We start from the raw sequence: 25,894 nt of genomic DNA on the forward strand, positions 1-25,894 counted from the left end.
GCTCTGATGGCCACATGGTAGAGGGGGGCCGGGGCGGTCGGGAGGGCCCCTCGGGGGAGGAGGTATTTAAACCACAACCCAAATGACCACAAGACCAGCAGTGGGGAGGCCTGGTGGGAACCAAAGAGGGAGGGAGGAGGGCACGAGGCACGAGGTGATGTCAGGCCAGTGGCTGGCCCAAGATCAAAGACAGCAACATTCTCCCCCCAGGTCACCCTTGACAACCACCAGGGGGCTTTGACCACGATGCCCGTGCATGGGCATTGGAAACGTGAACCCCAAGCTCCAGGTGATGCTAACGTGCACGCAAACTGGGAGGCATCCGTACCGTGCTCTGCAGGCCTGTTTTCAGGAGCTTTTTCTCTACAGTGAGAGAGACAGAGAGCCACGTGGGGTTCACACAGGAGATCCGACGTGTGTTGTTAGGAGACGACCGGTGGCTGTTCATACACAAACCGGGTGGAGGAGGTACAAACAGGCCGAAGGGAGGCAGATCAGGCACCTGGGGGGGTATCCTGGAGACGGCGGTGCTCCCGGGGCCGGGAAGCAGGTGGTCTCCAGCCTCAGGGACACTGCCCATGTGCAAAGTGAGGCGCACAGAGAGGAATCAGGGTGACGCCCAGGCTGTGCGCTGCACTGGCCATTCATATGATGACTGTTAATGCTTTCACCTCTTCGGTGCTCTGGTGAGACACCCGGGGAACTAAGCCCAGGGTGAGAGCCAGATAAATGAGGCCTTTAGGGGCCAGAACCGAGGGTCTGTGTGGGGTCCAGGGCTCTGGGGGAGACTTCCGAGCAGCAGACAGCTAAGCCGAATCTTGAAAAAGGAAGAGCTGCCCCCAACGGTGGAGAGGAATGAGGCAGCCCCACTGGGACCCGCCTGCAGCCAGAGATGGTTTTACAAGGATAGGTGCAGGGGACCTGTCTGGGACCTCATTTCAGGGAATAGAAACCATCCTGCATGAGCTTTGCTCAAAAATACAGCGAAATCGCATCTATCCGTTCTCTTGGAATGAAAATTCTGCCTTTATGAAATTAAAGTGACGGGCGAGAACAATTTTCAGCCTGCTTACTGGTCTTTTATAGATTTTCCTTGAAGCTTTGTTGTTGTAACTCACTGATACAGAGGAAAGAAAACCATGGCTGTAGTCACTTCTCATTAACATTCAAATCGAGGAAGTTTGGGGTTTGTTTTCAGTTTTTTCAATAAAATGACTAAGGTAAATTGCCCATTTCTGTATTTCTAGAAAGTCGCGCCTGCGTCCCCCCCCCCCCCCCCACTCCCAATCTCTTGTGTCTGGCTCATTACCGTAACTGAGCCATAGGGCCTGTGTTGATCATTTAATTTGCAAGGCCAGACATGCTTCAGCCCTTGCCTGTTTCAAAGTCAGCCAATAACCAGCTACCAAGATTTTGGTGCTTCGGAGGCTGCTCTGGGAGAGCAGCTGAGTAAAAGCTGAGTCCCGATACCCCATCAATCTCTATAAATACCTGTGGGTGTTTATTACAGCCCTCACCTCCTACATGTGAACACACACATACACACACACATATACACACACATACACACAGATGGGTGGACTCCACATTCAGGGGGCTGACAGTATTGCCAGGAGGCAGCAAGGATCACCCAGACGCCAGCAGATTGGTTGTTTATGAGGCTGAGGTTCTTTTTCCTGCGCGCACAGAGCCCTTATCTACCGCTCTGATTGCAAAGCTTCATTTTCCCTATTGAACAAGTAATCTAAATGATAATCAAGTTCACACTGGATTTATTACTACAATGCCCTCCCAGAAGCTCATTTTCTGCAGTCACCCTGAGCACTTTGAAGAATCCTTCAGGCACTTGCTTCCCCTATCTTAGAAACACCAAAACCAAGGGATGCCTGTTGGAGAGAATCCAGCAGGGAGCCAACAAACCACTTTGGAGTGTAGACACCAAGTCTACACCTCTCAGAATCTTCTATTAGAGACAGGGCCTCCCAAAAGGAATGAAAATGGGGTGTGTTTGGGGGGAACATCTCTGAGGATGTTCTCTAAAAAAAAGGCCCCCCGAATCTCGTGTTCTGAGATCACAGGGCTGCTCATTTTGCCAGTGAGCTGTTCAGAGCCAATGAGCAGCTGAGCATCCGGCCGCTGGAATAATCACATGGTGGTTTTCAAGAGTTGAATCTCGTTACTTGCGCCTCCTTTCTATTCAGCTCCCTTCAATGGGACCTCTAATCTGCTTGACAGAGGCAACAGCAAAGGGGTCTCGCTTGGACTAATTAGCCCTCCAGAAATTAAATGATACACATCACACCGGACAAAGGCAAGTGGAAAGACTCTTAGGCCGCTTGCTTCCGAAGTGCCCTTGAGATGATGAAGTCTTGGGCTGGATAACCGTTTCCCATTTTTCTCAGATCTGTTCTAGCCTTCGGTGGAATCCTGCTCTGAATGACAGCTCCACACCGTGAACAGCCTGCTCCGGGGGCCCGGAAGGTGGTGGACGCGGCCCAGATGCTGGCACTTAAATGAAAGCGATGCTCGTCCCAATCACCACCCGGCCACACAACAGAGAGGCTGCTATCAAAGTGTGCGAGTGTAGTGAGGCTCTCAGATCCTTCTGGCGAAGGCATACAACGTTCAGAAATGAAAAATAAACCAGAGGTCTCCGGGGATCATCCGTTTCTCTTTGCAGGCTCAGTGTGAGAAGCAGAGTACGAAGCCTCCTGGTTAGAGAAGACTCACTCGTTCTCTTCATGGAGAGCTCAGCTCCTGCACAGAGATTCACCCCCGAGTTCAGAGCCTGAGTGCGGGGATGGCGCGGTGATGGGAAGGGCTCACCAAGAACGCAGGCGGATCTTCGTAACTGAACTCTTTTTTTTTAAGTTTCTTTTCTTTTCTTTCTTTCTTTTTTTTGAAAGAGAGGTAGAAAGTGAGTGGGGGAAAGGACAGAGAGAGAGGGAGACAGAATCCCAAGCAGGATCTGCACAGTGCACAGCCTGATGTGGGGCTCGAACTCACCAACCGGGAGATCGTGACCTGAGTCGAAACCAAGAGTCGGGCACGTAACTGACTGAGCCGCCCAGGCGCCCCGTGATGGGAGAACTCTTGACCCAGCATGGTGCAGACGGGGCCCGGGGACCACAGCTCCAGCTGAAGGAAACAGATCCCCAGGTCAAACATGTCTATTAGGAACAGTTTTGGAGATAAATGGAGTCTTTACGCAATTCCCTGGTTAGATCCTGAACTCGGACCAAAAGCAGCAGCACAAGCCCTCAGGAGCTTTTCCGACGTGGCTCTACACTTGGTTTCCAGCTGTCTGCCAGACCAGCTCTTTCCCCAAGTGGCACGAAACCCCTTGAGGACAAGGGGGGTGGATTTCTTGTACTCTGTTTGCTTTCTCACCCCCCCTCCCCAAACCCCTGCTCCTTTCCATCCACACTCCATCCCTGCGGCCAAAGACAAATTTCCATTTATTACTTAATCACTCCTCAAAGACCCAGCAAAGGATAAAGGGGCCCAAGGCTCTCTGTTGGCTCCCACAAAAGCCACGGGGACCACAGAGGAAGGCGAGCCTGTGTCCGCGAGGTCTCTGCCCTGTATCACTCCTGTCTGAGCTCTTGGTATAGACGAGCCCCCTCCTTCTCCCATTATGTCACACGGTCACGCTTGTGACATACTTTCCAAAGGGACTACCTGGATCCTCTTGTCTGATGGACATCGTGCTGGGTACCAGCATGATGGCATCGGTGCGGATGCCAGGGGAACCCTCACGGTCTAGGCGGGGCCTGTCAACGCACAAGCACCCAGTGGGGCAAAGCCGAACACAGACTGCGAAGCCAGCACCACAGTCTGCTGCCCAGAGGTCCCCACGGCCCTCCACCCTTGCTTCCTGGCATTGCTAGACCAAAAGAATACAAGCAAGGAGGGTAAGGCCTCCTTCCCGCCGTCCCAGGTGGCTGTGGGAAACGGCAGACATACACTCTGGTTGGGGTTTCCTTAGCAAACCATGGTAGATCTTTCTATAAGCAAAGATTCCTAGAACAACATTTCCAAAGTGAACTCTCAAGAAGTAGATCAAAGCATTTCAAGGTAAAAACAAAACAAAAAAAAGTTTAGGGAAAACAAGGTTAAACAAATGTAAGCAGTCTTCATTGTTGCACAACTTCTCAGCGCCTTTAACAGTTGTAATGCTGTTTTCAAAGTTATTATTTGTAGCTAGAGGATTTAAACTCTATTAGAAAGAAAATCTGGTGTACTTGCCCCCATGTTTTCTTTAAAAGGTGTGTGTATTCAAAGGCAAGTTTAAATTACTCATTTATTTATTCTTATTTTTTTAAACATTTATTTATTTTTGAGACAGAGAGAGATAGAGCATGAATGGGGGAGGGTCAGAGAGAGGGAGACACAGAATCTGAAACAGGCTCCAGGCTCTGAGCTGTCAGCACACAGCCCGACGCGGGGCTCGAACTCACGGACCGCGAGATCATGACCTGAGCCGAAGTCGGCCGCTCCACCGACTGAGCCACCCAGGCGCCCCTAAATTACTCATTTAAAGGAACTTTAACAATGGCTCAAATCACACTCTTCCCCATAAAACAGCAACAGTTGGTGAAAGTCCGAAAGATTAACTGTTGATACGAGAGTCATTGTTTGCTCCAATTCCAGGGTTTCCCAGGATTTTTTCGAGAACCACAAAATATGGTGATTTACAGATGATGAATAAACTTTCCTTCTCATTGCCAAGTAGATTTATGTCCTCAGTGTCACTGCAAGGTTTACTACTGCACTGCATTGTGGGATAAGAGGGAAATCATTTGGAAAATAAAATCCAGGCAATCGAGAAAAGGAGTATCTCTGAACCAGGGAGTCTTTTAGCTAATTCAAGCTCCTTGTTTTCTTTGCAGGCTGATGAAGTAACAATTACTTTTATCTGATAAGCGCATTTAAAAACTCCTTTGTGAGTAATGGCGGGAGAACTACCCCCAAATATTTATTCAGATGTCTTATGGAGAAACATTCACGAGATCAGACCAGGCAAGGACGTGGGACAACGGGGCTGGTGCTCAGCTAGCTGCGTGATGAACAGCACATTTTTATTACCGCGGTGACTTCCCCAGCCATCTCGTATCTGCTGGGTCACTTCTCCAGCTCGATGCTCTGGGAATGAAAATTAATTTTAATGCTCGCTCCAGCCAAGAATCATCACTGAAGGCAGATCTGCTGGAGAAGGAATTCTGCAGCGCCTTCCGGAGAATTCTGTCCCTCTGCTGGTCCGTGATTTGAATGGCTCTGACTTGGATCACCTTGGGAAGTGTGGATAATGCAATTCAGATTAATTCGGGTGCGGGAGGGCTGCCCAGAGTGACTCAGGGCGGCAGGCGCGCGCCCACCGGCATTTACAATCTAGGGCGATTTGACTAGCACGCCCGCAGGACCGTAATCCAAAGGGAAGACAGTCAGGAGGGTGGGGATCCCGAGAGGTGCAAGAGCCACGAGGGCTCAAATGGAAGAGGGAGGGGGCGGGGGGGAGTGGATGGGAGTATCAGGGAGAGCTTCATGGAAGAAGGGGCTACTCCTCGTGGGTCTTCTACACATTCACAGGTTGCGGGGACAAGCTGGGAGGGCCACAGCCATAGCGATTCACAAAGAGCTAAGTGTGCATCACCACACAGTCCAGGGAGGGCACGGCAGGAGGCAGAAGGAAGAGCCCTGGGGGCAAGAGATTAAGGAAGAGGCTGGATTTTGTAGGGCAGAGACAAGTAGAGACAGATAAGCCTTCTACCAGCGGGTTTAGGGACCCTGAAGTAAGGAAGGACAGCCAATGAGACCAGCTGAGCAGGGTTGGGTGCAGGGGGACAGAGTCAGGCTAGGAGGGGTCTCGGTCGCAGGGGTGAAATCCAGGAGGCTCTGGGCTGGGTCCACAGAGGATAGTGAGGGTTGCCGCTGACTGAGCACCTACGAGCTACAGGTTCTGTGCTGTCTATGCCTGTGGGTGCCAACCCACCTACCCCACCCTATGTCTGAGGTCGCCATACCTGATGCTTTCGGTTCATCCCGCCCCAGATTCATTCTGCAAGGGGGAAGCAGGGACTAATTCTGAAACATTCCAATTCCCCGGTGAAGGTCGGCCTGTGAACATGACCAACCCCCGGGACCCAGGGAGCTGCATGGGGATGATGGTCCACAGCCTGGGTAACCATGGTGACGTGGGCAAAAGAGCCCTGACGGGGGAAGGGTGGGGGGAGGCCCTTAGACGGGAGAGTCTGTACCCTCAGAGGCTGAGTGCAAAGCCTGATTCCTGCCTTCCTCCTTCGGCTGCTTCTCTCACCTTCTCTCCTCCACACTTCAACAGGCACCGCAGTGTATCCATTCTGCCCAGTTGCCATCATCCCACATCCCACTGCCCTGCCCTGGGACTGCCTACCATGACCCGCCTGGGGCTTCCGACCTCGAAATGAGGTTCAATTTGGAAGCGGCATCTATGGTCACCCCCCTCGATCCGCACCCCCACTTGGCAGTCTAGCCCTAGCCAAACTGACACCCTGACAATTCTTCCTGCTGACGTTATACCCTCACCCACCCCCACCCCGCACCACCGTGCGCGGTCTCTACCTATCCCAGCGCGGCTCCGAGGTCTCCCCATCAGAAGGCACCCCCAGCCCCAAGTATCGCCTGCACCCTTTCTCTACGAGGTGGGGAGGCCCGTGAGACCTGGGACTGTACTGGGCACAAAGCGGGTTCTCGAGAAAGGCTTACTAACAGGTGGATGAAAAGGCTTTTCATGTCACTTGCCACAGCCCGCCCAGAGGTGGCCCAGGAGGCTCCCGGCGAGCAAGCAGACGCGTCCTCACTTTGAGAATTCAAACTCCAGCTGGCGAGACAGTAAAGACAGGCCGGGCTGTAGGCAGGGCCCTTATAATGCCACGTCCTTGTCGCTCTCTAGTCTCAGCTGTCCACGAAAATCCCCGTCTACAAAGAGGGAGCCCCGACAACGCTCACACTTGTGTGCACACACACGCACGTACATGCTTGTCTCCGCCCCGAGGCTGCACAACTGCTCAGAATCCAAGGGTCAACAGGAAGCCGCATTGCCCCCCAGCCCCCCGGCCTTCGCCATAATAGTCCCTGCAGGTCAGGCGCTTCCTGGGGCGGCCCCTGCCGGAGCAGGTGTCTTTCTGCCGGCAGAGCGCCCGCCCACCCGCGCCTCTCCGGCCTGTCCTGGGCAGACCCCGCCGGAGGCAGCGACCCCAGCTCAGAAAGCAAACCCGAGTCATCCTTCTAACCGCCGTCTTGAAGCCGTAGCTGGAGTTCGTGCACGCATATGACCTGTTAACTAATTTCGCCCGGAAGAAAGCCATCTTCGCCTCACTTTTAGCATCTTGCCAGCGGACAGGCGGAAGGCAAGATGTGCAACGGAGACTCGTTTCATGGGGCTTAAACACTTCCTCTCACTTGCCCCAGCTCACACGAGGCTCTGGTTTCAGAAGTTGTCTGATTTCACTGACCCAACACAAACAAACAGGAGCCTGAAGCTCTCATCGACACATAAATACCACAGGGACGGGCAGAACGGCCATAAAATCCATGCCCCAAAGTCCTGCCCACGGCATCATAGCTGCTGGGGCGAGCTCAGAACTGGGGGACTACAAAGGGTGCTTCGGTGATTTAAAGCTGCGGACTGGGTCTGATTACCTTTTATTACACATGATTTTAAAATGTTCATGCGAATATTTAAATATATTCATAAATGTATAGATTTAAAATTATAAATATAGTTTGAATATTTGAATATTTAAGTGATCTAAATATCCTTTAAAGATTTCATTTAGGGGCGCCTGGGTGGCTCAGTAGGCTGAGCGTCCAACTCTTGATTTCTGCTGAGGTCATGATCCCGGGGAATCTCGGGATCAAGCCCCACATTGGGCTCTGAGCTAAGCATAGAGCCTGCTTAAGACACATTCTCTCTCTCTCTCTCTCTCTCTCTCTCTCTCTCTCTCTCTCTCTCCCCCCCCCTTCTGCCCCCTCCCTCACTCGATCTCTCTCTCTCTCTCTAAATGAAAAAGTACGTATATTTCATTTAATGTGACCTTGTAAGGAGACCTGCTCGGGGGAAAACACCACAGTTGGATACCGTAGTGGGTAGAATTACGTCTCCCCAAAAATATATGTTCAAATCTCACCCCCCGCCCAGTCTGTGATTGTGACTTAACTCAGAAATAGGGTCTTTGCAGAAGTATGCAAGTGAAAATGAGGTCATACTGGATTAGGGTGGATCCTGATCCAGTGACTCATGTCTTTCTAAGATGAGGAAATGTGCATGCAAAGACACATAGACAAGGGGAGAAAGCCATGTGAAAATGGAGGCAGAGAAAGCAGTGATGTATCTATAAGCCAAGGATTGCCAGAGGCCGCCAGAAGCCACCAGAAGCCACCAGAAGCGAGAACAGGGGCATAGCCATGAATTCTCCCTCTGAGCCTCCAAAAAAAACCCTAATCATTTTAGACACCTTAATTTCGGACTTTTGGCTTCCAGACTCTGAGAGATTAAATTCCTATTATTTTAGCCAACCAGCCTGTGGTCACTTTTTTAAAGGTTTTTTTTTTTTTAATGTTTATTTATTTTTGACAGAGAGAGCACAAGCAGGGGAGGGGCAGAGAGAAGGGAGACGCAGAATCCCAAGCAGGCTCCAGGCTCTGAGCCATCAGCACGGAGCCCGACGCGGGGCTCGAACTCACGAACCCCGAGATCATGACCTGAGCGGAAGTCGGATGCTTCACCGACTGAGCCGCCCAGGCGCCCCCGGCCTGTGGTCACTTCTTAAAGCAGCCCTAGGGATGACCGACGGGCATCTCCCTAATATTTGAGATGATGGTGGTTCTAGACCATTCGGCACCCACAGTGTGGCACAGCCAGTAGGTAGCTGGCCCCGAGGATGAGAATCCCAGCTCTACTGCTGCTGAACGGCCCCGCCCAGAAGGAGCTCCTGAGCGTCTCTGGCCTTCTATCTCTTCCTACGCAAAGGACGGGACTGATTAAAAAGGAAGCTGATCGGATGGCATCTTTTGTAGGTGGCTCTGTTGGGCTCTACAGTGGCATTGCTCTATGTCTGTCGGCAACATATTTGTTAACTTAACCATTTTGAACAAGCAGGATCTTCAAAACTATCAAGGCCAGCCGGCTCGCACATCATGAGCACCCCTGTAGCCCTTCTCCAGACAAGGGGAGACGTCAAAGTCCCCGGGGCGGGGGGGGGGCTCCCACTGGTGGCTGGTTCCTTGTAGCAACTTGAGAAGTCTGCACTGAACCTAGGTTTCTCTGTCGAGCCAGAGATTCTGGTCCCTGGGGGAACACGCCCAAACGCAGCCTGGATCTGCCAGGCAGCTTGAAAATGTGAGACACATGTTCAAAGAGGGGAACTTTCCGCACATTCATTTTGTCCACTTTTTTTTTCTCTCTTTTTTTAAGCACACTGGGAAACAGCAGCAGGTGTTTTCCTGAATCCTCTGCCACAAGGAGGATGCATCCTTGCCTGGGTCTTAGGACCCGCAGGGCCCCGGGTGGATGAAGGAGATAGCCTGTCCACGGGGACTGCGGAGGTGAGCAGGAATTCTGGGATAACACCCTGTGTCCTCCGTCGCCCAGGCTCCCCCGAAGGATCTCGGTAATGTTTGCGAAGCTGCATTTTATTGAATATGGTTATTTCCCTAGAGGACTTTTATCCAGATTTATATGCATGATTTCACCTCCTGGGGGCCAGAACATTTTCCTAGGAAGAAAGATCTTGTTCCTCTATCCAAAGGAATAAAATGGAGGTTTCCCCAGGCCTCCAGATTTTAAGATTTGAGTTGGCAGGCCATCAGTATGGGCTCCGATGTCTCCACTGTTGCCCTCAAGCCTTCCTGTTATTCTTGCTGGTTTAATAGTCTGTTTATAAGCTCCATGAAGGAAGGACCAAGTCTAGTCTGGCTCACTGTGCTATCCCCACCTCCCAGCATGGTGCCTGGCCCAGAGGAGATTCCGGAGAACCCCCCGTCTAATGAGCGTTCGAGTGCCGCCCCTCACGGGGCCAGCCTGACACTGGCTACACCGTGGGGGGGAAAGCTGGCCATCCGCGCTCTGCGCTCACAGCAGGAAAGGGGGTTTCAGGATGACAAATGTTGATGTAGACAAGCTGGAGTCAACCTCTCACCCCGAGATCTGTTTTGCAATCTACAAAGGGCAAAGGGGGTCTCTCGCAAATGTCTGTTAGGAGCCAAGAATTTGAACTTGCTACCCTGGCTGCTAGAGTTATGTGGCTTCTTTCCCAGCTGTATGGTAAATCTGTGTCCCAAGCTGGCTCTGCTGAATTCAGCACCCTGTATCAGCTCCCGCCACGGGCTGGCTCCCAGGGCAGGCTTCAGGACAACACGGAGGTTTGGATGTGCGGCACAAACCCGCGTCCTGTGTGTGTCAGGGGTATCACGTGCATCATCACCTTGGATGAAGGTCCTGGTCCTCCCAGACACCCCGTCCCACCTGCCCCCCCCCCCAAGCCACCTGCAGCTTACCGCTGAGAGGGTGGGGAACCGTGAACTGCTTCTTGTCGGAGCGGACAGGAAAGACACTCTGCTTCTGCGCTAGGTTCTCCTTCCGCTGGGCTTTTCTCTGCTGTATCATGTGTTCAAGCTTCTTCAGCCGTTCTTGTGAGCGAGAGATGAACTGGGGTTTACGGACCTCCAGCGCTTCCTAATTGCAGCGAGAGAACATCTTATTGTTAAGAGAAGGGACCCAGAACGGCAATATATCCTTCTGATTTGGTCAAGAACCTGATCAAAAGTACAACACTCGGGGCGCGCCTGGGTGGCTCAGTCGGTTAAAGCACCTGACTTCGGCTCGGGTCATGATCTCACGGTTCATAAGCCCAAGCCCCGCATCAGGCTCTGTGCTGACAGTGCAGAGCCCCCTTGGGATTCTTTCTCTCTCTCCCTCTCTCTCTCTGCCCCTTCCCTGCTCTTACTCTCTCGCTCAAAAATAAAGGTAATAAATAAACTTCTTTAAAAAAAAAAAAAGTACAATGCTCAAAGACCGATAGCCCCAGCGTGCGAGCACACCACAACTTTTTTCCGTGGCCTTGCGTAAAGACCATCACAGACGTGTTGATGGTATAGGGCCTGGTGGTCAGTCCTGGCCAGCGTCAAGCATGACTACCAACCGGCAGTGAGGTTGTGAGTGCAAAGGCATTCCTTCTCCCTGTCAACTCATTTGCTTTCCAACAGACCCAGACCTGAGGGCCCTAAACTCCATATTCCATGGGTGGGGAAGGAATGAAGGCATTATGAGTCACTTGCTTCTGCTGGGGGTTGGAAACCTCAGGCACAGACCTAGATCATCCACCCAGCGTGAAATATGTGCCTGTTGAGCAGAAACAGTAATCTTGGCTAACGGGAACGGCGTCTCCTTCCAGGAAGAAAATGTTGGCAAGGTATCTTTGCCTATGCAAAACGGCCCCGCAAGCTCCAGAGACGGGGTCAGCATGCCCACGTTTCCAGCTCAGCCACATCCCTCACTGTCCTCCCACCTCCACGCGTGCACTAAGCCACCTCCCCAGGTCTGCTGGAAAAGAGTGACCACCGCCGCTGCATTCTGATGGTTTATGTGGCTTCACTGTGTCGGGGAATCCCCACATTGCCTCTGAAAGGCAGGGAATATATTCCCATTTGACCGATAGAAAGCCTGAGGCTCACCGGCGGATCCCACGGTGACCCTCAGCTGAGAGACCCCCACGTTTTTCCCACGCTGCCTTTCGTGCTCTTAACTTGCTACCCCTTGATCACCTCGGTTCAGGTGGTTCCTGGGCCTGGAGTAACACGCCAGCCACGCCCGTCAGTCAGAGTTCCAGCCGCTGGGGCTCCCCGTTCACCCTGAGCATCGTGACACTTCACAGACCGCCTCGTACAAGTGATTTGCACACACTGCTGGCCATGCTGGGCCGTGAGCTCCTGGAGGGCGGGGGCCGTGTCTTACCCCCACCCTATCCCTCGCAGCTGCTACCCTGAGCTTTGTACATAGTAGGTTCTCAGCAAAGGCCCTTGGGACGTGCTGCCGTGTCTGACCCGTTCCTCTGCCCGACTCCTCCTCTGCCCGGGTTCCCGGGGGAGGGCAGCTCAGGTTCCATCTGTGTCACGGATGTGGCCCTGGCAGCTGTGCCTGGGAAGGAGTCTTCTCGGCTGGTCGTTCTCTATGACGCACTGGGGCCTGCAGAGATAGCCCCTGGGGACAGCTTAGGGGCCCAGCGTGGCTGCTTTGGGGGCATCCAGAGTCTCCAGCCATGGACGTGCCGAGGGCCCCAGGGGTGCAGGGACCAGCCGATGGCACCATGTCCACATCTGCAGGGAGGTTTATAACGTATCAAGTGCCTGCCTAGAAGGTGTGCCTCACTATGTGACACGCCGTTAACAGAGGCTTTGTCTTATTTGTGTGCCCTTCTCGTGTTCATATCTCTAATTCTGAACTTTAAAAAAAGCATACATATTACGTCGACGACCACAACCCGAAAGAGACACCAAAGGAAAGCTTTCATATCCTTGAGCCTGTGGCCGTGTGATTTAGAGCAACCTCTTTAATCTTTCCAAAGCCGAATGTCCTTACATGCAGACGGGATTGTAGGGACCCCTGCTTCATTAGGGGTGCTGGGAAGATGCCCGCTCAGCGTCACTCAGAACCGCTCAATAAACGCAGTCATTGCTGTGACCATTGTCACTATGGATATTATGCAATCCTCACTCTAGCTCAGCGGAATAGGTATCGTTTCTCCATTACTCACACCGTGAAACGGAGGCCCAGAACGGTTAGGGGACCTGGCCAGAGTCACAGAGCCATTATGAAGGGGTGGGGTCAAGGCTCCAGGGTCACAAGCGGAAGCAAGATCGGGCCCCCCACGCACTCCCCGGGGAAAGGTCTGCCCTTGGTGGGGATCAAGCCGGGGTGCACAGAAGGCCTTACCTGCAAGGTCAAGGAACCTGCAGGTGTTTGCTGATACTCAGAACAGTCTTCTGACAGGTCAGGGGTCTCTGGTCGCACGGGGGGCGCTGGCTCGGGGGGCGCTGGCTCGGGGGGCGCTGGCTCAGGCTCCTCCCTCTTCCTGCACTCCTTTATTTTTACAACCAAGTCACAGCACTTGTAATCTCCTGGGAGAGAAGATTGAGAATTCCATTTAGAGGGGCAGCAGGATTTTTGCCTGGCTTCTCGGTGCCATTAGACACAGAAGACAATTTCGAGAAGAGAGACACCAGTAGGTCACTAATGGGCCTCGTGAAGCTGACGAGATCGTGCATCCCTAGACTCCCCAGCTGCCCTGGTCACAGGGAGGAAGGTCTCTAGGCAGCCAGACTTCACGACCGGTTAATTACCCCATGGAGGTAGTCCCCTGGCTTCCAGGGTTCAAAATGCCTTTGTTCATAAGAAAAAGAAACTTTTCCACTCTGTGCTTCACATTAAGTGTGTACAATTATCACAGCTCAGTCGTTTGGGGGCAGCGTATTAATTTATCTTCTGTTTGCTACACTAATGATGTAAGACGGAAAAGCGGTATTCAATTATTTATCCCTCCCCCTTCATTTGCCAGGGACTACCACTGGCTTCCCATTTATAATTGGAATTATCTCTCTCTCAGTGCTGGATCTGGCCACCTCCTCCGGCCCTTTCGACATCCTCCCTGTGGAAGAGGTCAGGGGAGGCCTTGATTCACAGGGCAGCCTCTGGCGTGGGGAAGGAGGGATTAACGTATGTTCACCGAGCTCTCACTGACCAAGGCCGCTGCCAGGGACACAACGCCCCTTCAGTCTCGTGCTAGCCCGCGCTTCCTGTGTGAGCTCCCCCACCCCCACCACACTGTCCCCATACACAGCCCTCCCCCAGACCTCCCCAATTCTGAAGCTCTGCAGCGTCTTACTCGCTCCTCACCTGCACCCCCTCCTATGGCCACAGAGCCCCTTTGATTCTGCACCCAGTGACCTCCGACCTCCAGGCTGAGCCCCAAGCCTTTCTTTACGAAGGCCTCCTCTTCCCAAGGCAGGTTCCATCCCGCCAACTCTTGTGTTCCCGCGGCAAGAACATACTTCACACAGGGGGGCAGCATGGGTGGCGGGATGGGGTCATGACAGCATGTTTTAACCCCACGAGCCTCTGACTTCCTCAAGGGCTAGACCAGGTCGTCTTCACCCTGTATCTCTCCCCGGGGGCAGCCCAGGTGCCCAGGAGGAGCTGGTTCTGTTGGGAGTGGAGAGGCAGCCATTGGGAGGCTCCCCGTGGCCACAGGAGGCATCTCCATGGGCCCTGGAATCTCTCATCGGAAGCCCCTGTGGCGTCCACCGTTCACGCCTGGATCCTCTCTGGCCTGGACCCGCTGTCCTCCCTCTGCGCGAAATCCACCCGTTCCCTAAAACCCGCACGTCCTGCAGCAGATCAGACTTCAGTAGCTGGCTCCTGGCGGGCATTCCACTTCCAACGATTGCCTTTGATTCTCGACCAACAACACACTACTTAGCGGCCCTCAAATCGTTCTCTCTCTTGATCTTTCTGGAGGATTTCCTTGTTGCAGCCCCCTTCCTGCTTTAGGCCTCGCCGACCAGCCTGGATACCCACCCCACCCCGTGGGAGGTAATTATGCCTTCCACCACGCCGTTCCTATTTCTGGCTGTGAACTTTCTTCTGGCTCACCCCGTCCAGAGGGAAGCCACAGGGCCTTATGCCCGTCCCCACCTGCACCCCACCCACCGGAGCCGGCAACCCGAGGGTGGGCTGGGCAGGCCCATCTTTCTTCCAGAGAGCTCACCAGAGCGTTCTGTCCACTGTATCTTGAAAACCTTCTCCTCCCCAGGGACAGTCTCTGCTCCTCCCTGGTAGGGCCTCAGCGGCCCCAGCCTGGCCCTCTCCCTTCTGCCCCCCAACCCACTGTCCAGGAGAGGGTCTCCTTCAGAGCAAATCTAATTAGATCTCTGCCCCTTCAAGGGCTTGGCCCCGCCCTCAGATCGCACTCCCTGGGTGGGCTTCGAGGACTTTCCAACTTGGGACTCACACTCGGCCCCTCCCCCCTCCCCTGTACTCCGGGCCCCTGGACCCCAAATCGACCATGCTCTTTCCGGCAATCCTTGGCTTGTACGTGACTTGCCCTCAGTCTGCAATGCTCTTTACCCTTAGGTCTGATCTGTAAGCCTCTAATCAGCTTTCACGCCCCTGCTCAGAATCATCTTCCTTGAGGAAGAGGGCTCTGTCCAGGCCCTCCCGGGAGCACCTGTGCCCACCTGCAGCTTCCTGGAAGTTCTGCCACACGTAGGTCTCCAGCACTGGACTGACGGTGCTGGGAGGGCAGGGAGCACCGGGCACAGTGACTGGCACACAGTAGGTGCTTTAATAGATGCTTCTTTAATGTATCAATGAAGAGCTAGGGATTAACTTGGCTCCCAAGTGATATTATTTTCTATCAATTACGAAACCCATTTTAGCCTTCATATCCCAAAGCGATATAACCCAGTGGGTTTCCCTCCGCCCTCCTCCATAGCTGTTCTGGAAAATCTCTAGTGATAGGAAATCTAAATTTTCCCACTGAAAACCGGGCACCACGGATCTCTTTTCTATTCTATTCTATACTTATGTTCTTTTATATTTCAGTGCTCACGGCCACATGAGTAGGGGTCAGCCGCTTGGCCTTTAGAGAAGGGATGGCCTGGTTGGGATTCTAGGTTCCCTCATCTTCGCGAGGCTCACATTGGGAGTTACCTGGTCTCGTGCTTGTTGGGTGCCGGGCACATGGGGGGCCCGCACCCCTCAGACATCATCCTTGTTAGTCAGTCACAGGGGACCACAGGCAGCCTGGGGGACCTCACAGCAGCCACATCAGCATCTCAACCCTTCCTTAGCTAAGCCTGGGAGGCTGCCCCACACCCGGGAGTGGCTCTCTTCCTTACTGACCTCACGCACAGTAGGGCTGGAATGCCTGACCCACACAGGGCTGTCTTCTCCATGCTTAGGAGGGAGAACGCACCCACTGCAGAAACCTGCTGGTTCTGCTTGTTCTCAACTCACATAGTGGAGAAGGGACAGCTTTGTACGGTGAGCTCGCATGAGCCAAGGCTCAGGAAGACGTCATACCATTTTCCATATGCATATCAAGGAGGCATCGTCTCAACCCTACCTCCCTTGCTCCTTACCTTTGGGGAACTCTCTTTCTACCTGAACACCATTGTCTTCCTGTGGAGAGGTGCATACATCTTGTAAGGGGCAAAAAAACCCGGGAAAAAGGATTCTGGATTTCAGGACGATTTGCTGTCGACTCCCTGAGGGCTCAGAGAAGTTGCTAGATTGACAGGTGTTGCTTGGAGAGCTACACCCCTCGGGAAGGAAATCTTTAACCAGCTTCTGTGCCTCCGGGGGAGCAGACAAGGTTGTACGTGCTTCTCCTTGTTGCTTCTTGCTGCTTCCAGAAAATACTTTTGTTTCTACTAAAAATAAAATGAGAGCTGTGTTCAAAACATCTGACGAGGGGCACCTGGGTGGCTCAGTCGGTTGAGCTTCTGACTCTTGGTCTGAGGTCATGATCTCACGGTTTGTGGGATCGAGCCCCGCATCGGGCTCTACGCTAACAGCCCGGAGCCTGCTTGGGATTCTCTCTCCCTCGCTCTCTGCCCCTCCCCCACTTGCAAGCGCGCATGCTCTCTCTCTCTCTCTTAAAATAAATGAATAAACTTAAAAAAAAAATTAAACAACCCACATCTGACAAGTGCACATCAAATGTATTGGCTTCTGCACACCTTCCTCTTCTGGAGACAGGGACATAGGCTGCAGTACTGCCTCGGGAGCCCTGGAGCTGCCGGTGGCCAAACGTGCGTGTGCTTTTGCGGGCACCTAGCACGTGACCACCATTGCGGGTAGGACTACCCCCCAGCTCACTGAAAAGCTCAAGTATATACACCAGCCTCACGCATTTGGTCTAAAGAGACTGCTCGCTAGTGTCCTTCGAAACTCAGATGTCTTTCTCCACAACAGGCACAAGAGTGGGTGTCAGTCCCCTGACTGTGGGGCCAGAGCACCTGGGTTCAAATCCTACCTCTCCTCCGGATAAGGTAGGTGGCCCCATCTATAAAATCGAGGTAATGCTATCATAAGGTATAACACTAAATATGATTTCATCTGTTTTCATAGTAAGTTCATCTATGTATGTTATGAACCACGCATTTATACAATTTACATAATTTTTATAAAATATCATATGAATTAAAATCGAAATTAATTAAAATTAAATAAAATTCATTAAAATTAATTAAAATTGAGGTAATACAAAAAAATAATGATCCATGTAAGGTGTTTAGTGCGATACCTGATTACAGCCAGCACTTAACAAATGGCAGCTCCCATTATGACTATAGAAACACTTATGTAGGTTGTATACTATGGCAGGTACACAGATAGGAGGTAATTGATGAGGTCCCGGGGATACTTCTAATAAGGCAGCGGATGGAAAATGTGTACAACATGGTGCTTGTTGCCACACCGTAACTCCAAAAGTCTGGAAATCACCTCATGCCCCTCAACAGGGGACCGCTGAATCCCCGTGCATCCGGCCTTCGTAGCAAGGGAAAAGAACAGGGTAAATGCTCTTGTCTAGATGTGGAATGGTCTCAGAGATACACAATCAAGTGAGCGAAGCAGAACGCAGGACGGTGCATCAGGCTGCCGCTCGTAAGAGCGTACATACTCAGGACATCCCTGGAAGGACCCAGGTGCTGGAAACCTTGGGAGAAGGCAGTGCAGGACCAGGAACAGTGAGTGGGGGGAGAGACTTTCTTTCCACCGTTTGCCCGGTTTGTCCTCTTGGTTTTTAGTTTACTTTTTTGCTTTTGGAATACCCTATACATTTTTCAAAGGTATTCATCTTACATAAGGCAGTGACTCTTCCGTCAGGCACCAGCTCCTTGCTATGTGAATGCAAGGGGCCTCTGCTGCCAGTAACATGTGTCCAAACCTCCTTATGCACCAGGGAGGGAAAAAAAAAGTTCTAGAAACCACTGGAGTAATAAGGACTCTTAGAAGGTTCTAGCAATATTTTCTCCAACGTCATACACAAAAAGGAAATAAGGCCATGACTACCCGGAACTCATTAGAACGGGGACCTCTCTTAAAATATCTCAGTTGTCTGTAATTTGTTCCAGCCCCTCGGTCCCTGAGTCCTGGTGTCCCTGGCAACGAGAAGAGGTTGAGCGTGGTGATGCGGTGCAGGGCGGCGGGAAGAACACAGGGCACAGAGGGTCCCCTGCGTGTGCTCCCTGGCTCTGGCATCTGAGGCAAGCGAATCAATGGGGGATGAGGCCGGTTTTCCGTGTTCTCACAAACGGAAGGAAGTGAAGCACCCTCCTGGGTCCCAGCACATTGGACATACTAAGAAAATGGCAGTTATCATCGGTCCTGTCGTTTGGAGAAGACATATGGCCTCCTCTGGCAAAGGCTGGGCCTTTTGTAATTTGTGCAGAAAGTATCTTTCTGAATGTTGCCCATTTTGTTTAAGTATGAAATGTCATGAGCAAAGAGTCTCAAAATAGTTACTCCTTTCCACATTGCTTCCTTCCATGCGAAGCTCTCTTAAAGAACCAAGAACTAAATCAACGCTCAGCAGTGTGCTTCCCAATCTGCTCCTTTCATTCTGGCGTCCGGCTCTTTATGGGGGAACGACCTACCTACCCACCTATCAGTTACCTGTCTGTCTGGCTTAACGTAAATTCTTTTTATTTGTGTTTGAGAGACAGTGTGAATGGGGGCAGGGCAGAGAGAGAGGGAGACACAGAATCTGAAGCAGGCGCCAGGCTCCGAGCTGTCAGCACAGAGTCTGATGCGGGGCTCGAACCCATGAGGCTGGAGATCGTGACCTGAGCCAAAGTCGGGCACTTAACAGACTGAGCCCCCCAGTCGCCGCTAATGTAAATTCTTATGTGAACCATTCTGTGCAAGTCAGGTGGTCCACTCGTGACCTGAAAGAGTTAACGCAACTCCCAGAAAATAGAATGTAGTTGGTTTACTGGAGAAGAGAAAACTACGCAGCCAGAGAAGGACCCTCCTGACAACTTACTGATCAGATCTCTTTTTGTGGATTCTGAAAAGTACAATCAATCAGCAGCCATGAAATTGTCCTCCGGTGGGCCTTCACAAAGCAAGGAAGCACACGCCGTCTTTTTTCTGTCTTATGCCCAGAATGTGGGTTGGACTGAGAGCTCTCGATTCACGCCCCAAATTTTAAACTCTATCACCCCAGTGACGACCCACGCACTGCAGACTCTGCCTGTCTGAAGAGTCTTAAGAGAAGCATGAAGAAAGCAGCAGCCTCTGACAGGCATTTCTATTTCTTGGACCCAAACTCAAAGCCTCCTTCCTGAGCCTGAATTTGGAAGAGCTGGGGTATCGCAGGTTCCCTTGAAATAGTAACGTTCCCTCTGTTCCCTTCCCTAAAATGCATTAGCCTGTGGGTTGATCTTCTATAGCTCAAGTATCCCACAAACTCAGCTATCCGGAACCGTGCCATGCTCTAGGAGGTGAACGGAAAGTAACCAAAGATCCCGCCCAGCAGTCACCAAGTCTTGTCTAGGATTTGTCCACCCGTGTCAGTATCCATAAACAGTACATCTCCGATACCAATAGCAGGCTCAAGGCTGGCTGTTTTCAGGTTGTCATAGCACCTGTTACTCAAAAGCTTCCAGGAACAGAGACATCAGCCGGCTGGCTTGGCCACAGCTTCCCTGAGAGCTAATGGGGCAGGATTCTGGGGAAGACAGAGCTAAGCCACGAATGAGTACGGAAGACAAGGGGCTGACCACAGTCTGGGCAGTAGGCAGGGCTGGCCGGCAGGAAGAGGGCCAGGGGAGTGAGCTACTCTGGACTTTGTTTCTGCCCGCCCCCTGTGTCACTGTGGGCCTCAGGGGGAGTTACAGCAGGATGCCTCTCGGATGTGGGCTCTGAGCTGACCCAAGCACAGGGCAGGCAGGGGAGTGGGGGAGCCTCACGGACACACACGGCGTCACGGCCAACCGAGAGACGTGAATTTGGGCCACGGTAAGGGTGCCACCTGCCCACGCAGGTACACTAGCCCATCCTTAGTACAAAGTGAAGAAAAGGTGTCCCTTCCCCAAGACACTTTACCTCCACTGTCCAGAAAATATCACAATGAAGCAATTTGATAGAACAAGACACTCCACTGTTTCTTTCCAAATATTTAGGCAGTACATACTCTTTTATGCTCTTAGATGAGGCCCCATTGAGCCACTGGCCCCCTGTTGCATACAATCCTGTGACAACTGGGCTCACGACAGAAGCTAGAAAGTGGACAGTGGTGGCCAAGGAGAAGAACCAGTATAGCAGCCAGTTTCTATCAGTGAAATTGCAAAGGAAGAGTGAAAAGACACGAAAACACACACATGAGCCAGGGAAGATAGCTGTCCAGGGACCCCGAAGAGCCCAAGGCTGGTAAGTCACACACAGAATACGATTTAGAGTCCTTCATCTCCAAATTAGTTTAGATTTTGTCTGAGGTGTTTTGGGGTGGCTGGTGGAACCCAGCTCCCAGCAAGGTCCTCTTGAAGGGTTACCTCTGCACCCATTTCTGCCTTCTTCAAACAGACTGAACCCGCCAATGAACCAAGGAGACATTTCTGGACAAAGCCGGCTTCCTTGAATCCGAGGCATGCATTTCCTCCCCTGTTTTGACGTTCCTGGTGGTGATATTTCTCCTCTCAAAAGTTGGACCGTATTACAAATGACTCGGTCCTAGAAATGGAGTAACTGAAGCTTGTGTGGATGTTTCTGGGTCACTGACATAAACATGAGTCTCTAAACTCAACGGCCGGGCGGGCCTGAGGGTCTCGTAAAGGACAATGTCATTTGCACTGTAGCCTGGGCCGCCCTCCCCCATCACCACCTTTTTAGAGCCCTTATGTCTGCATTTTAGGTACACTGAGCCAAGCTCACCTTCCTGCCTCACCTGGGGGCTCTCCTCCGGCAAACCCGTGAGGCCGCGTCTCACTGGAAATCAAAGAAGTGAGCTCAACAGGTCTGTGCGTCAAGCAACTGGAAAGCCACCCTGAGTGGCACCGTGGGGTCCATCTCAGACTCTCCTCACTTCAAGGTAGGACACTGCTGTCCCCAGTGTTGGCACGGGGACCCAGGGGGCTGCTGCTGAGGGGAACGACAAGGCATCCTCTGCACTGACGCATGCTAATTTTGGGACACAGAGACTGTTACAGAGAGAGGGAGGCAGTCCCACAGGCACCCAATGGCACACAACTTCTCCAGCGAGTGCTTTGTTCCTTTCACTGGAGAGAGGAAACCTCCCCCTACGTCCAATTACAATGCGCAGAAAGGGAAATGAATGAAAGTCAAGTCACTTGCTGGCCCACAGAGACACTACCAAGGGAGAAAATAAAGAACGTTCTGCAGTGAGCAAGGCTGGTGGATATTTTCTCATTTTTACAGGTCAAGGCTTCACCTTTTGGCTGCAGGTTCAAGTGGCCATGGGTCTCTACGTGGTACCCCGCATCCCACCCAATCCAGACTCGGGTTTCAAAATCAGCGAATCATTGTTTCCGCGAATTTCTGGTAAGTTTCTGTGGGGAGCCCTTGCAGCCCAGGAAGGAAGTCAGGAGGGGGAGGGGGAGGGCAGCAAATGCGATAAACAGCTCCCCCAGCGAGGGCGGGGTGGAGACAGTCCACACCGCAGGAGCCCAGCCAGCGCTGCTGCCTTGGGGAAGAGAAAAGGGAAGGAAAAGGAGAGCCCCGGAGAACAGACAGCAACCTAAGACTCAGGGGGCAAGGGTGAAGGGCGTCCTGAGACAGCTGGGCCAGAGGAAACACACGAGGAGGAACGAGCCCTGTCCTTTGCCGGAAATGAGACTTCCTGCCAAGGCCAGCCCTTCCTAGACAGTCAACAGTCCCCTCTGCTGTACGCATCAAACATCAGAACCCTGTCTCTCCCTAAAGAGGTAGACAGAACGGGGCAGAGGGCTGCAACGGAGAAATGCAACTGACTCCTAAGCCGGAGGCAACAGCTCCCAACTATGACAAGAGCCTCCCCTTTTTGGAACATCCGCCCACAGAGGGGGAGGGGAGAGCTGCTGTTACCTTACGATGTCCATATGATGTCAGAACAAAATATGCCCGCGCAGGCATCTCTGAAGACCTCTGTATTCAGAAAAAAAGGGCAAAACACAGTATATTCATTACGATTGTTCTAAGGTCAAGTTCCAAAATACCACGTGGGGAACTCTGCAGGCAACTCTCACCTGCAGTGAAGGCTCAGATAATCGCTGCAGAGAGAAATGACTGATAGCCCCCCTCTCTCAGAGACTAGCTAGAAAGGACACCGGATAAATAGAGCTGTTTTTCCAATTCTGTCATAATCCTAGAGGTCTTAAGGCTGATGACCAAACGTCTCTCAGTACCTACAAAAAGTATCTGGAAGGCAGAAAGAAAACAGACGTGTGCACACGTGCCTGCACACACGTACGTGTCTGTTATCTGTAACACACAGGTAACACATCGCAAGTGATGACCAAGAGACACAAGTCCCAGGTGATGATTCGACCACACCTTTCTACCCTACACTCAGGAAAGACAGCCCCAGGTTATTGGATTGTCCTTACTCCTTTATCCCAAAGCATGACTCTGGTTCCTGAAACACAGGTAAAGCACATTTTAAGCTTTTTCTTAAAACTTGATGCTAAAGTTCCCCAAAGCAACCGTCTGGGAAGGTAATTTTCTCACCAAGGCCCATTTCCTTTAAACAAGGCTTTTGCCAATTTACAAAAGCAACAAATGATCAAATTTGAAATATAGGAAAGCATATAAAAAATGAAAGTCACTGACAAGCTGTCACTCAAAAATGTTCACAGTGATTTTCTCTGGGAAGTGTGGCACATTTCTAGGGGAGAAATACACTTTTCCCTTTATTTCTTTCATTTCTATTATGGTTCTCACTCATAACCAGACAGGATCACCCACTTCCACACCGGTGCTACATAAAAGCACAGGTTCATTCACACAGTGTCGTTTGGGGGTGCGTGTGGCTGTCGATGCCCACTGTTTCTGTTTCGCTTGTTAATTCTGGCAGCCTTTCATCTCACTTCCTCCTCTTGCTTTTCTCAGGGGCTCTGACAATTACCAAGCAGGTAATGCTGCGTGTTAAAAAATTGATTAGAAACAAAAAAATCTGGCTGATCTGCCAGGTGCCAAAGGGAACCACAGAGGAGAATCTCAGCCAAGGCTCCTGCAGAGAAAATGCCTGCTGGGCGCGTGTGCGCTTGCGTGGGTGGGCACACGTGTGCACGTGCGCGGCGGGGCTGGGGGCTTCTAGGTCAGAGTCTCACCGCATCACCTTCATCCGGGTCTCGAGTACTCCAGGGAGGAGAAAGCAAGGTTTGTTTACAGTCTCTCCTGCTCTCCAGGAAAACGCCCGACCTCTCTCTCTTCAACAACCCTTCACTGAGCACCTGCTACATGCCAGGCACTGTTACAGGGCACTTGGGATGCGGCAGGGAAAACAACAAAATTCCTGCCCTCATGCCAAGGACCATCCGTGTCAGCCCCCCTCCTATAACCAATGACCGTCACCGTCCTCTTCCATAACCAGTGACATCACGTCCATCATAGCCCATCACTTCTGTAACCAATGACCGTCACCCTCCTCTTCCATAACCAGTGACATCACGTCCACTGCAGCCACCCCTGTTACAACCACATTCCAAACCTGGAACGTATCTGCACCCAGAGTGCCCTGCTCTCTGACTGCATCCACTAACTCTCCCAGCTCACGGAGCACTGCTCCCTCCACGCCTTTTATTCTTCGTTACCGAGACCTCAAGTCCCCACCATCTCTGTGGCAGACATGGCTGGCTTCCTACCCAATCTCCATTTGGGTCTTTCTTCTTAGAGAACCCTCATTTTGTTCAAGATGGCAATGAGCCCAGCGAACACCACGATTTTGGTGTCATAGGCTACTGCTCTGGCCAGTGAGATACAAGCCGAGCTCCTTTGTGAGAACTCCTGTAAGGTCTCAAGAGGGGATGCTCAGCTGGCATTTACTGGGGATGTGGATGTGATGCCTGGAGCCTTGGCAACTATCCTGTGAGCGTAATAATGAGGGTCAGAGCTGAAAGAAGGTAGAGCAGAGAACCAGAGGCCTGGGCTTCCGATGACATGGTCAGCCTGCCATACCTGCCCCAGACTGCCCACCTCTGGACTTCCTTTACCACAAAAATAAACCCTTACACTTTAAGCCACAGCTTTATGGACATCTAATTCCTCAAAGCTACACATGAGTCCCAAATGATACCACCCCCATCTCTCAAGTATGGGTCTGGAGTGGCTGGTGACATGCACATGAGCCACGTGGAAGTCTTGCTAAAACCCAGAATCTGGGGCCCGGCTCCAGGGTTTCCAACCCACCAAGCGCAGAAATGTGCATTTCCGAGTTCGCAGGTCATACTCAGGCGGCTCTCCACGAACCACACTTTGAGAGCAACCAGATTAGGTTATACGGAAGTGAAACAAAAAAACACAAAAATTCGTATGGCTCAGCACCTTGCTGCTGCAAATGTGGTCGAGGAACTCCATCACTGCTGACACAGAACCTCCCACCCTGCCTCTAAACCTACTGAATCAGCATCTGCATTTGAATCGATTCTCAGGTGGGTGCAGCACAGTCACAAGCCCAGGGCCAGCCCCGCGGGCGCAGCCCATGGCTGTCTTCTGGAAGGCTGCGGGACCCCTCACCTTGACATCTGCTTCATGGCCACCGAGGCTGGGAGAAAGGAGGGCGGGCGGTCTGCCCTGGCCCATCAGGAATTCTATTCACAAGCCCTCAAATCACTCAGATTTTCAGCCAAAGCATAACGTCCAAGTGGAGGGGCACGTGGTCCTGCCACGTGCCCATAAGAACAAGAATGTGAGAGGGGCGCCTGGGTGGCTCCGTCGGTGGGGCTTCCGACTTCGGCTCAGGTCACGATCTGAGTTCCAACCCCGCGTCGGGCTCTGTGCTGACGGCTCAGAGCCTGGAGCCTGTTTCCAATTCTGTGTCTCCCTCTCTCTCTCTGCCCCTCCCCTGCTCACACTCTGTCTCTCTCCGTCTCAAAAATAAATAAAACATTAAAAAAAAAAAAAGAACAAGAATGTGAAAGCACAGTCTTAAAAGACTCCCACAGTCGGCCTCCTGGTTTCCCGGCCTTTCCTACCCGCCTTCAACTATTCTCAGACCAGGGACTAAGGACATTTTAAAAGGCACAAGTGCAGACGTAACCACCAGGACAAAGATATAAACCTTCTTAAATACTCTCCAAATATTATAAACAAAAGAGCCAAGAGTGTATCTGAGAAAGAAATACCGCAAATATAACAAAATGCAAATTATAAGATTAGGAAATTATGACGGAGAGCCCATCAAACAGCAGTCATATCAATAAATGCAGAAGGGTTCAACTCCTCTATTAAAGGAAAAAGACTTCCAACACAAAGACTTGAAAGATGGGGACTTTAGCAACGCCCAACAGAAGCACGTGCGAACTCAACCTGCGGCCTAGAAATCCCCCAATTGGAAACCGCTCTAGGGGGCTCATGAGACGGGTGTGCAGACTTCTCCTGTGTCGTTGACCCCTTCGCTCTTGTCTGATCGCGGCAAGCAGCCCAGGGCAGGCGGGACAGATCTCAGGGAATAACGGCCCTGCCATGGTAAGGACAGAGACATCGCTTGGATTCGCATTTGGGCGGACCGTGGGCAGATGCCCCGAACAACCAGATCCGATGCGAGCGCTGAGCTGAGGGTGCGATCACCTGTTCTGAGAAGCCCAAACGGACGAACAGCGCACGAGTTCTATATGTGGCAGCTGGGTGAAAGAGCCC

At 52.0% G+C, this 25,894-nt stretch overlaps 1 protein-coding gene across 10 annotated transcripts in view; it reads right to left on the bottom strand.

Annotated features, from left to right (window-relative positions):
* The window catches only part of CD2H10orf90 (chromosome D2 C10orf90 homolog), a 262,252-nt gene that overhangs the window by 6,786 nt on the left and 229,572 nt on the right, over nucleotides 1-25,894 (bottom strand). For 8 of the 10 annotated variants that reach the window (XM_047826454.1, XM_047826463.1, XM_047826462.1 and 5 more), the window contains 3 exons: nucleotides 16,177-16,467; nucleotides 12,971-13,155; nucleotides 10,537-10,714 (listed from right to left, as the gene is read on the bottom strand). In XM_047826454.1, coding sequence (XP_047682410.1) covers nucleotides 10,537-10,714; nucleotides 12,971-13,155; nucleotides 16,177-16,467 — 654 coding nt within the window. The remainder of the gene's footprint in view (nucleotides 1-10,536; nucleotides 10,715-12,970; nucleotides 13,156-16,176; nucleotides 16,468-25,894) is intronic. The other 2 variants (XM_047826456.1, XM_047826464.1) reach the window with 2 other exon arrangements.

This window comes from Prionailurus viverrinus, chromosome D2, assembly GCF_022837055.1.
Source record: "Prionailurus viverrinus isolate Anna chromosome D2, UM_Priviv_1.0, whole genome shotgun sequence".
In the NCBI taxonomy this organism is placed as follows: Eukaryota; Metazoa; Chordata; class Mammalia; order Carnivora; family Felidae; genus Prionailurus; species Prionailurus viverrinus.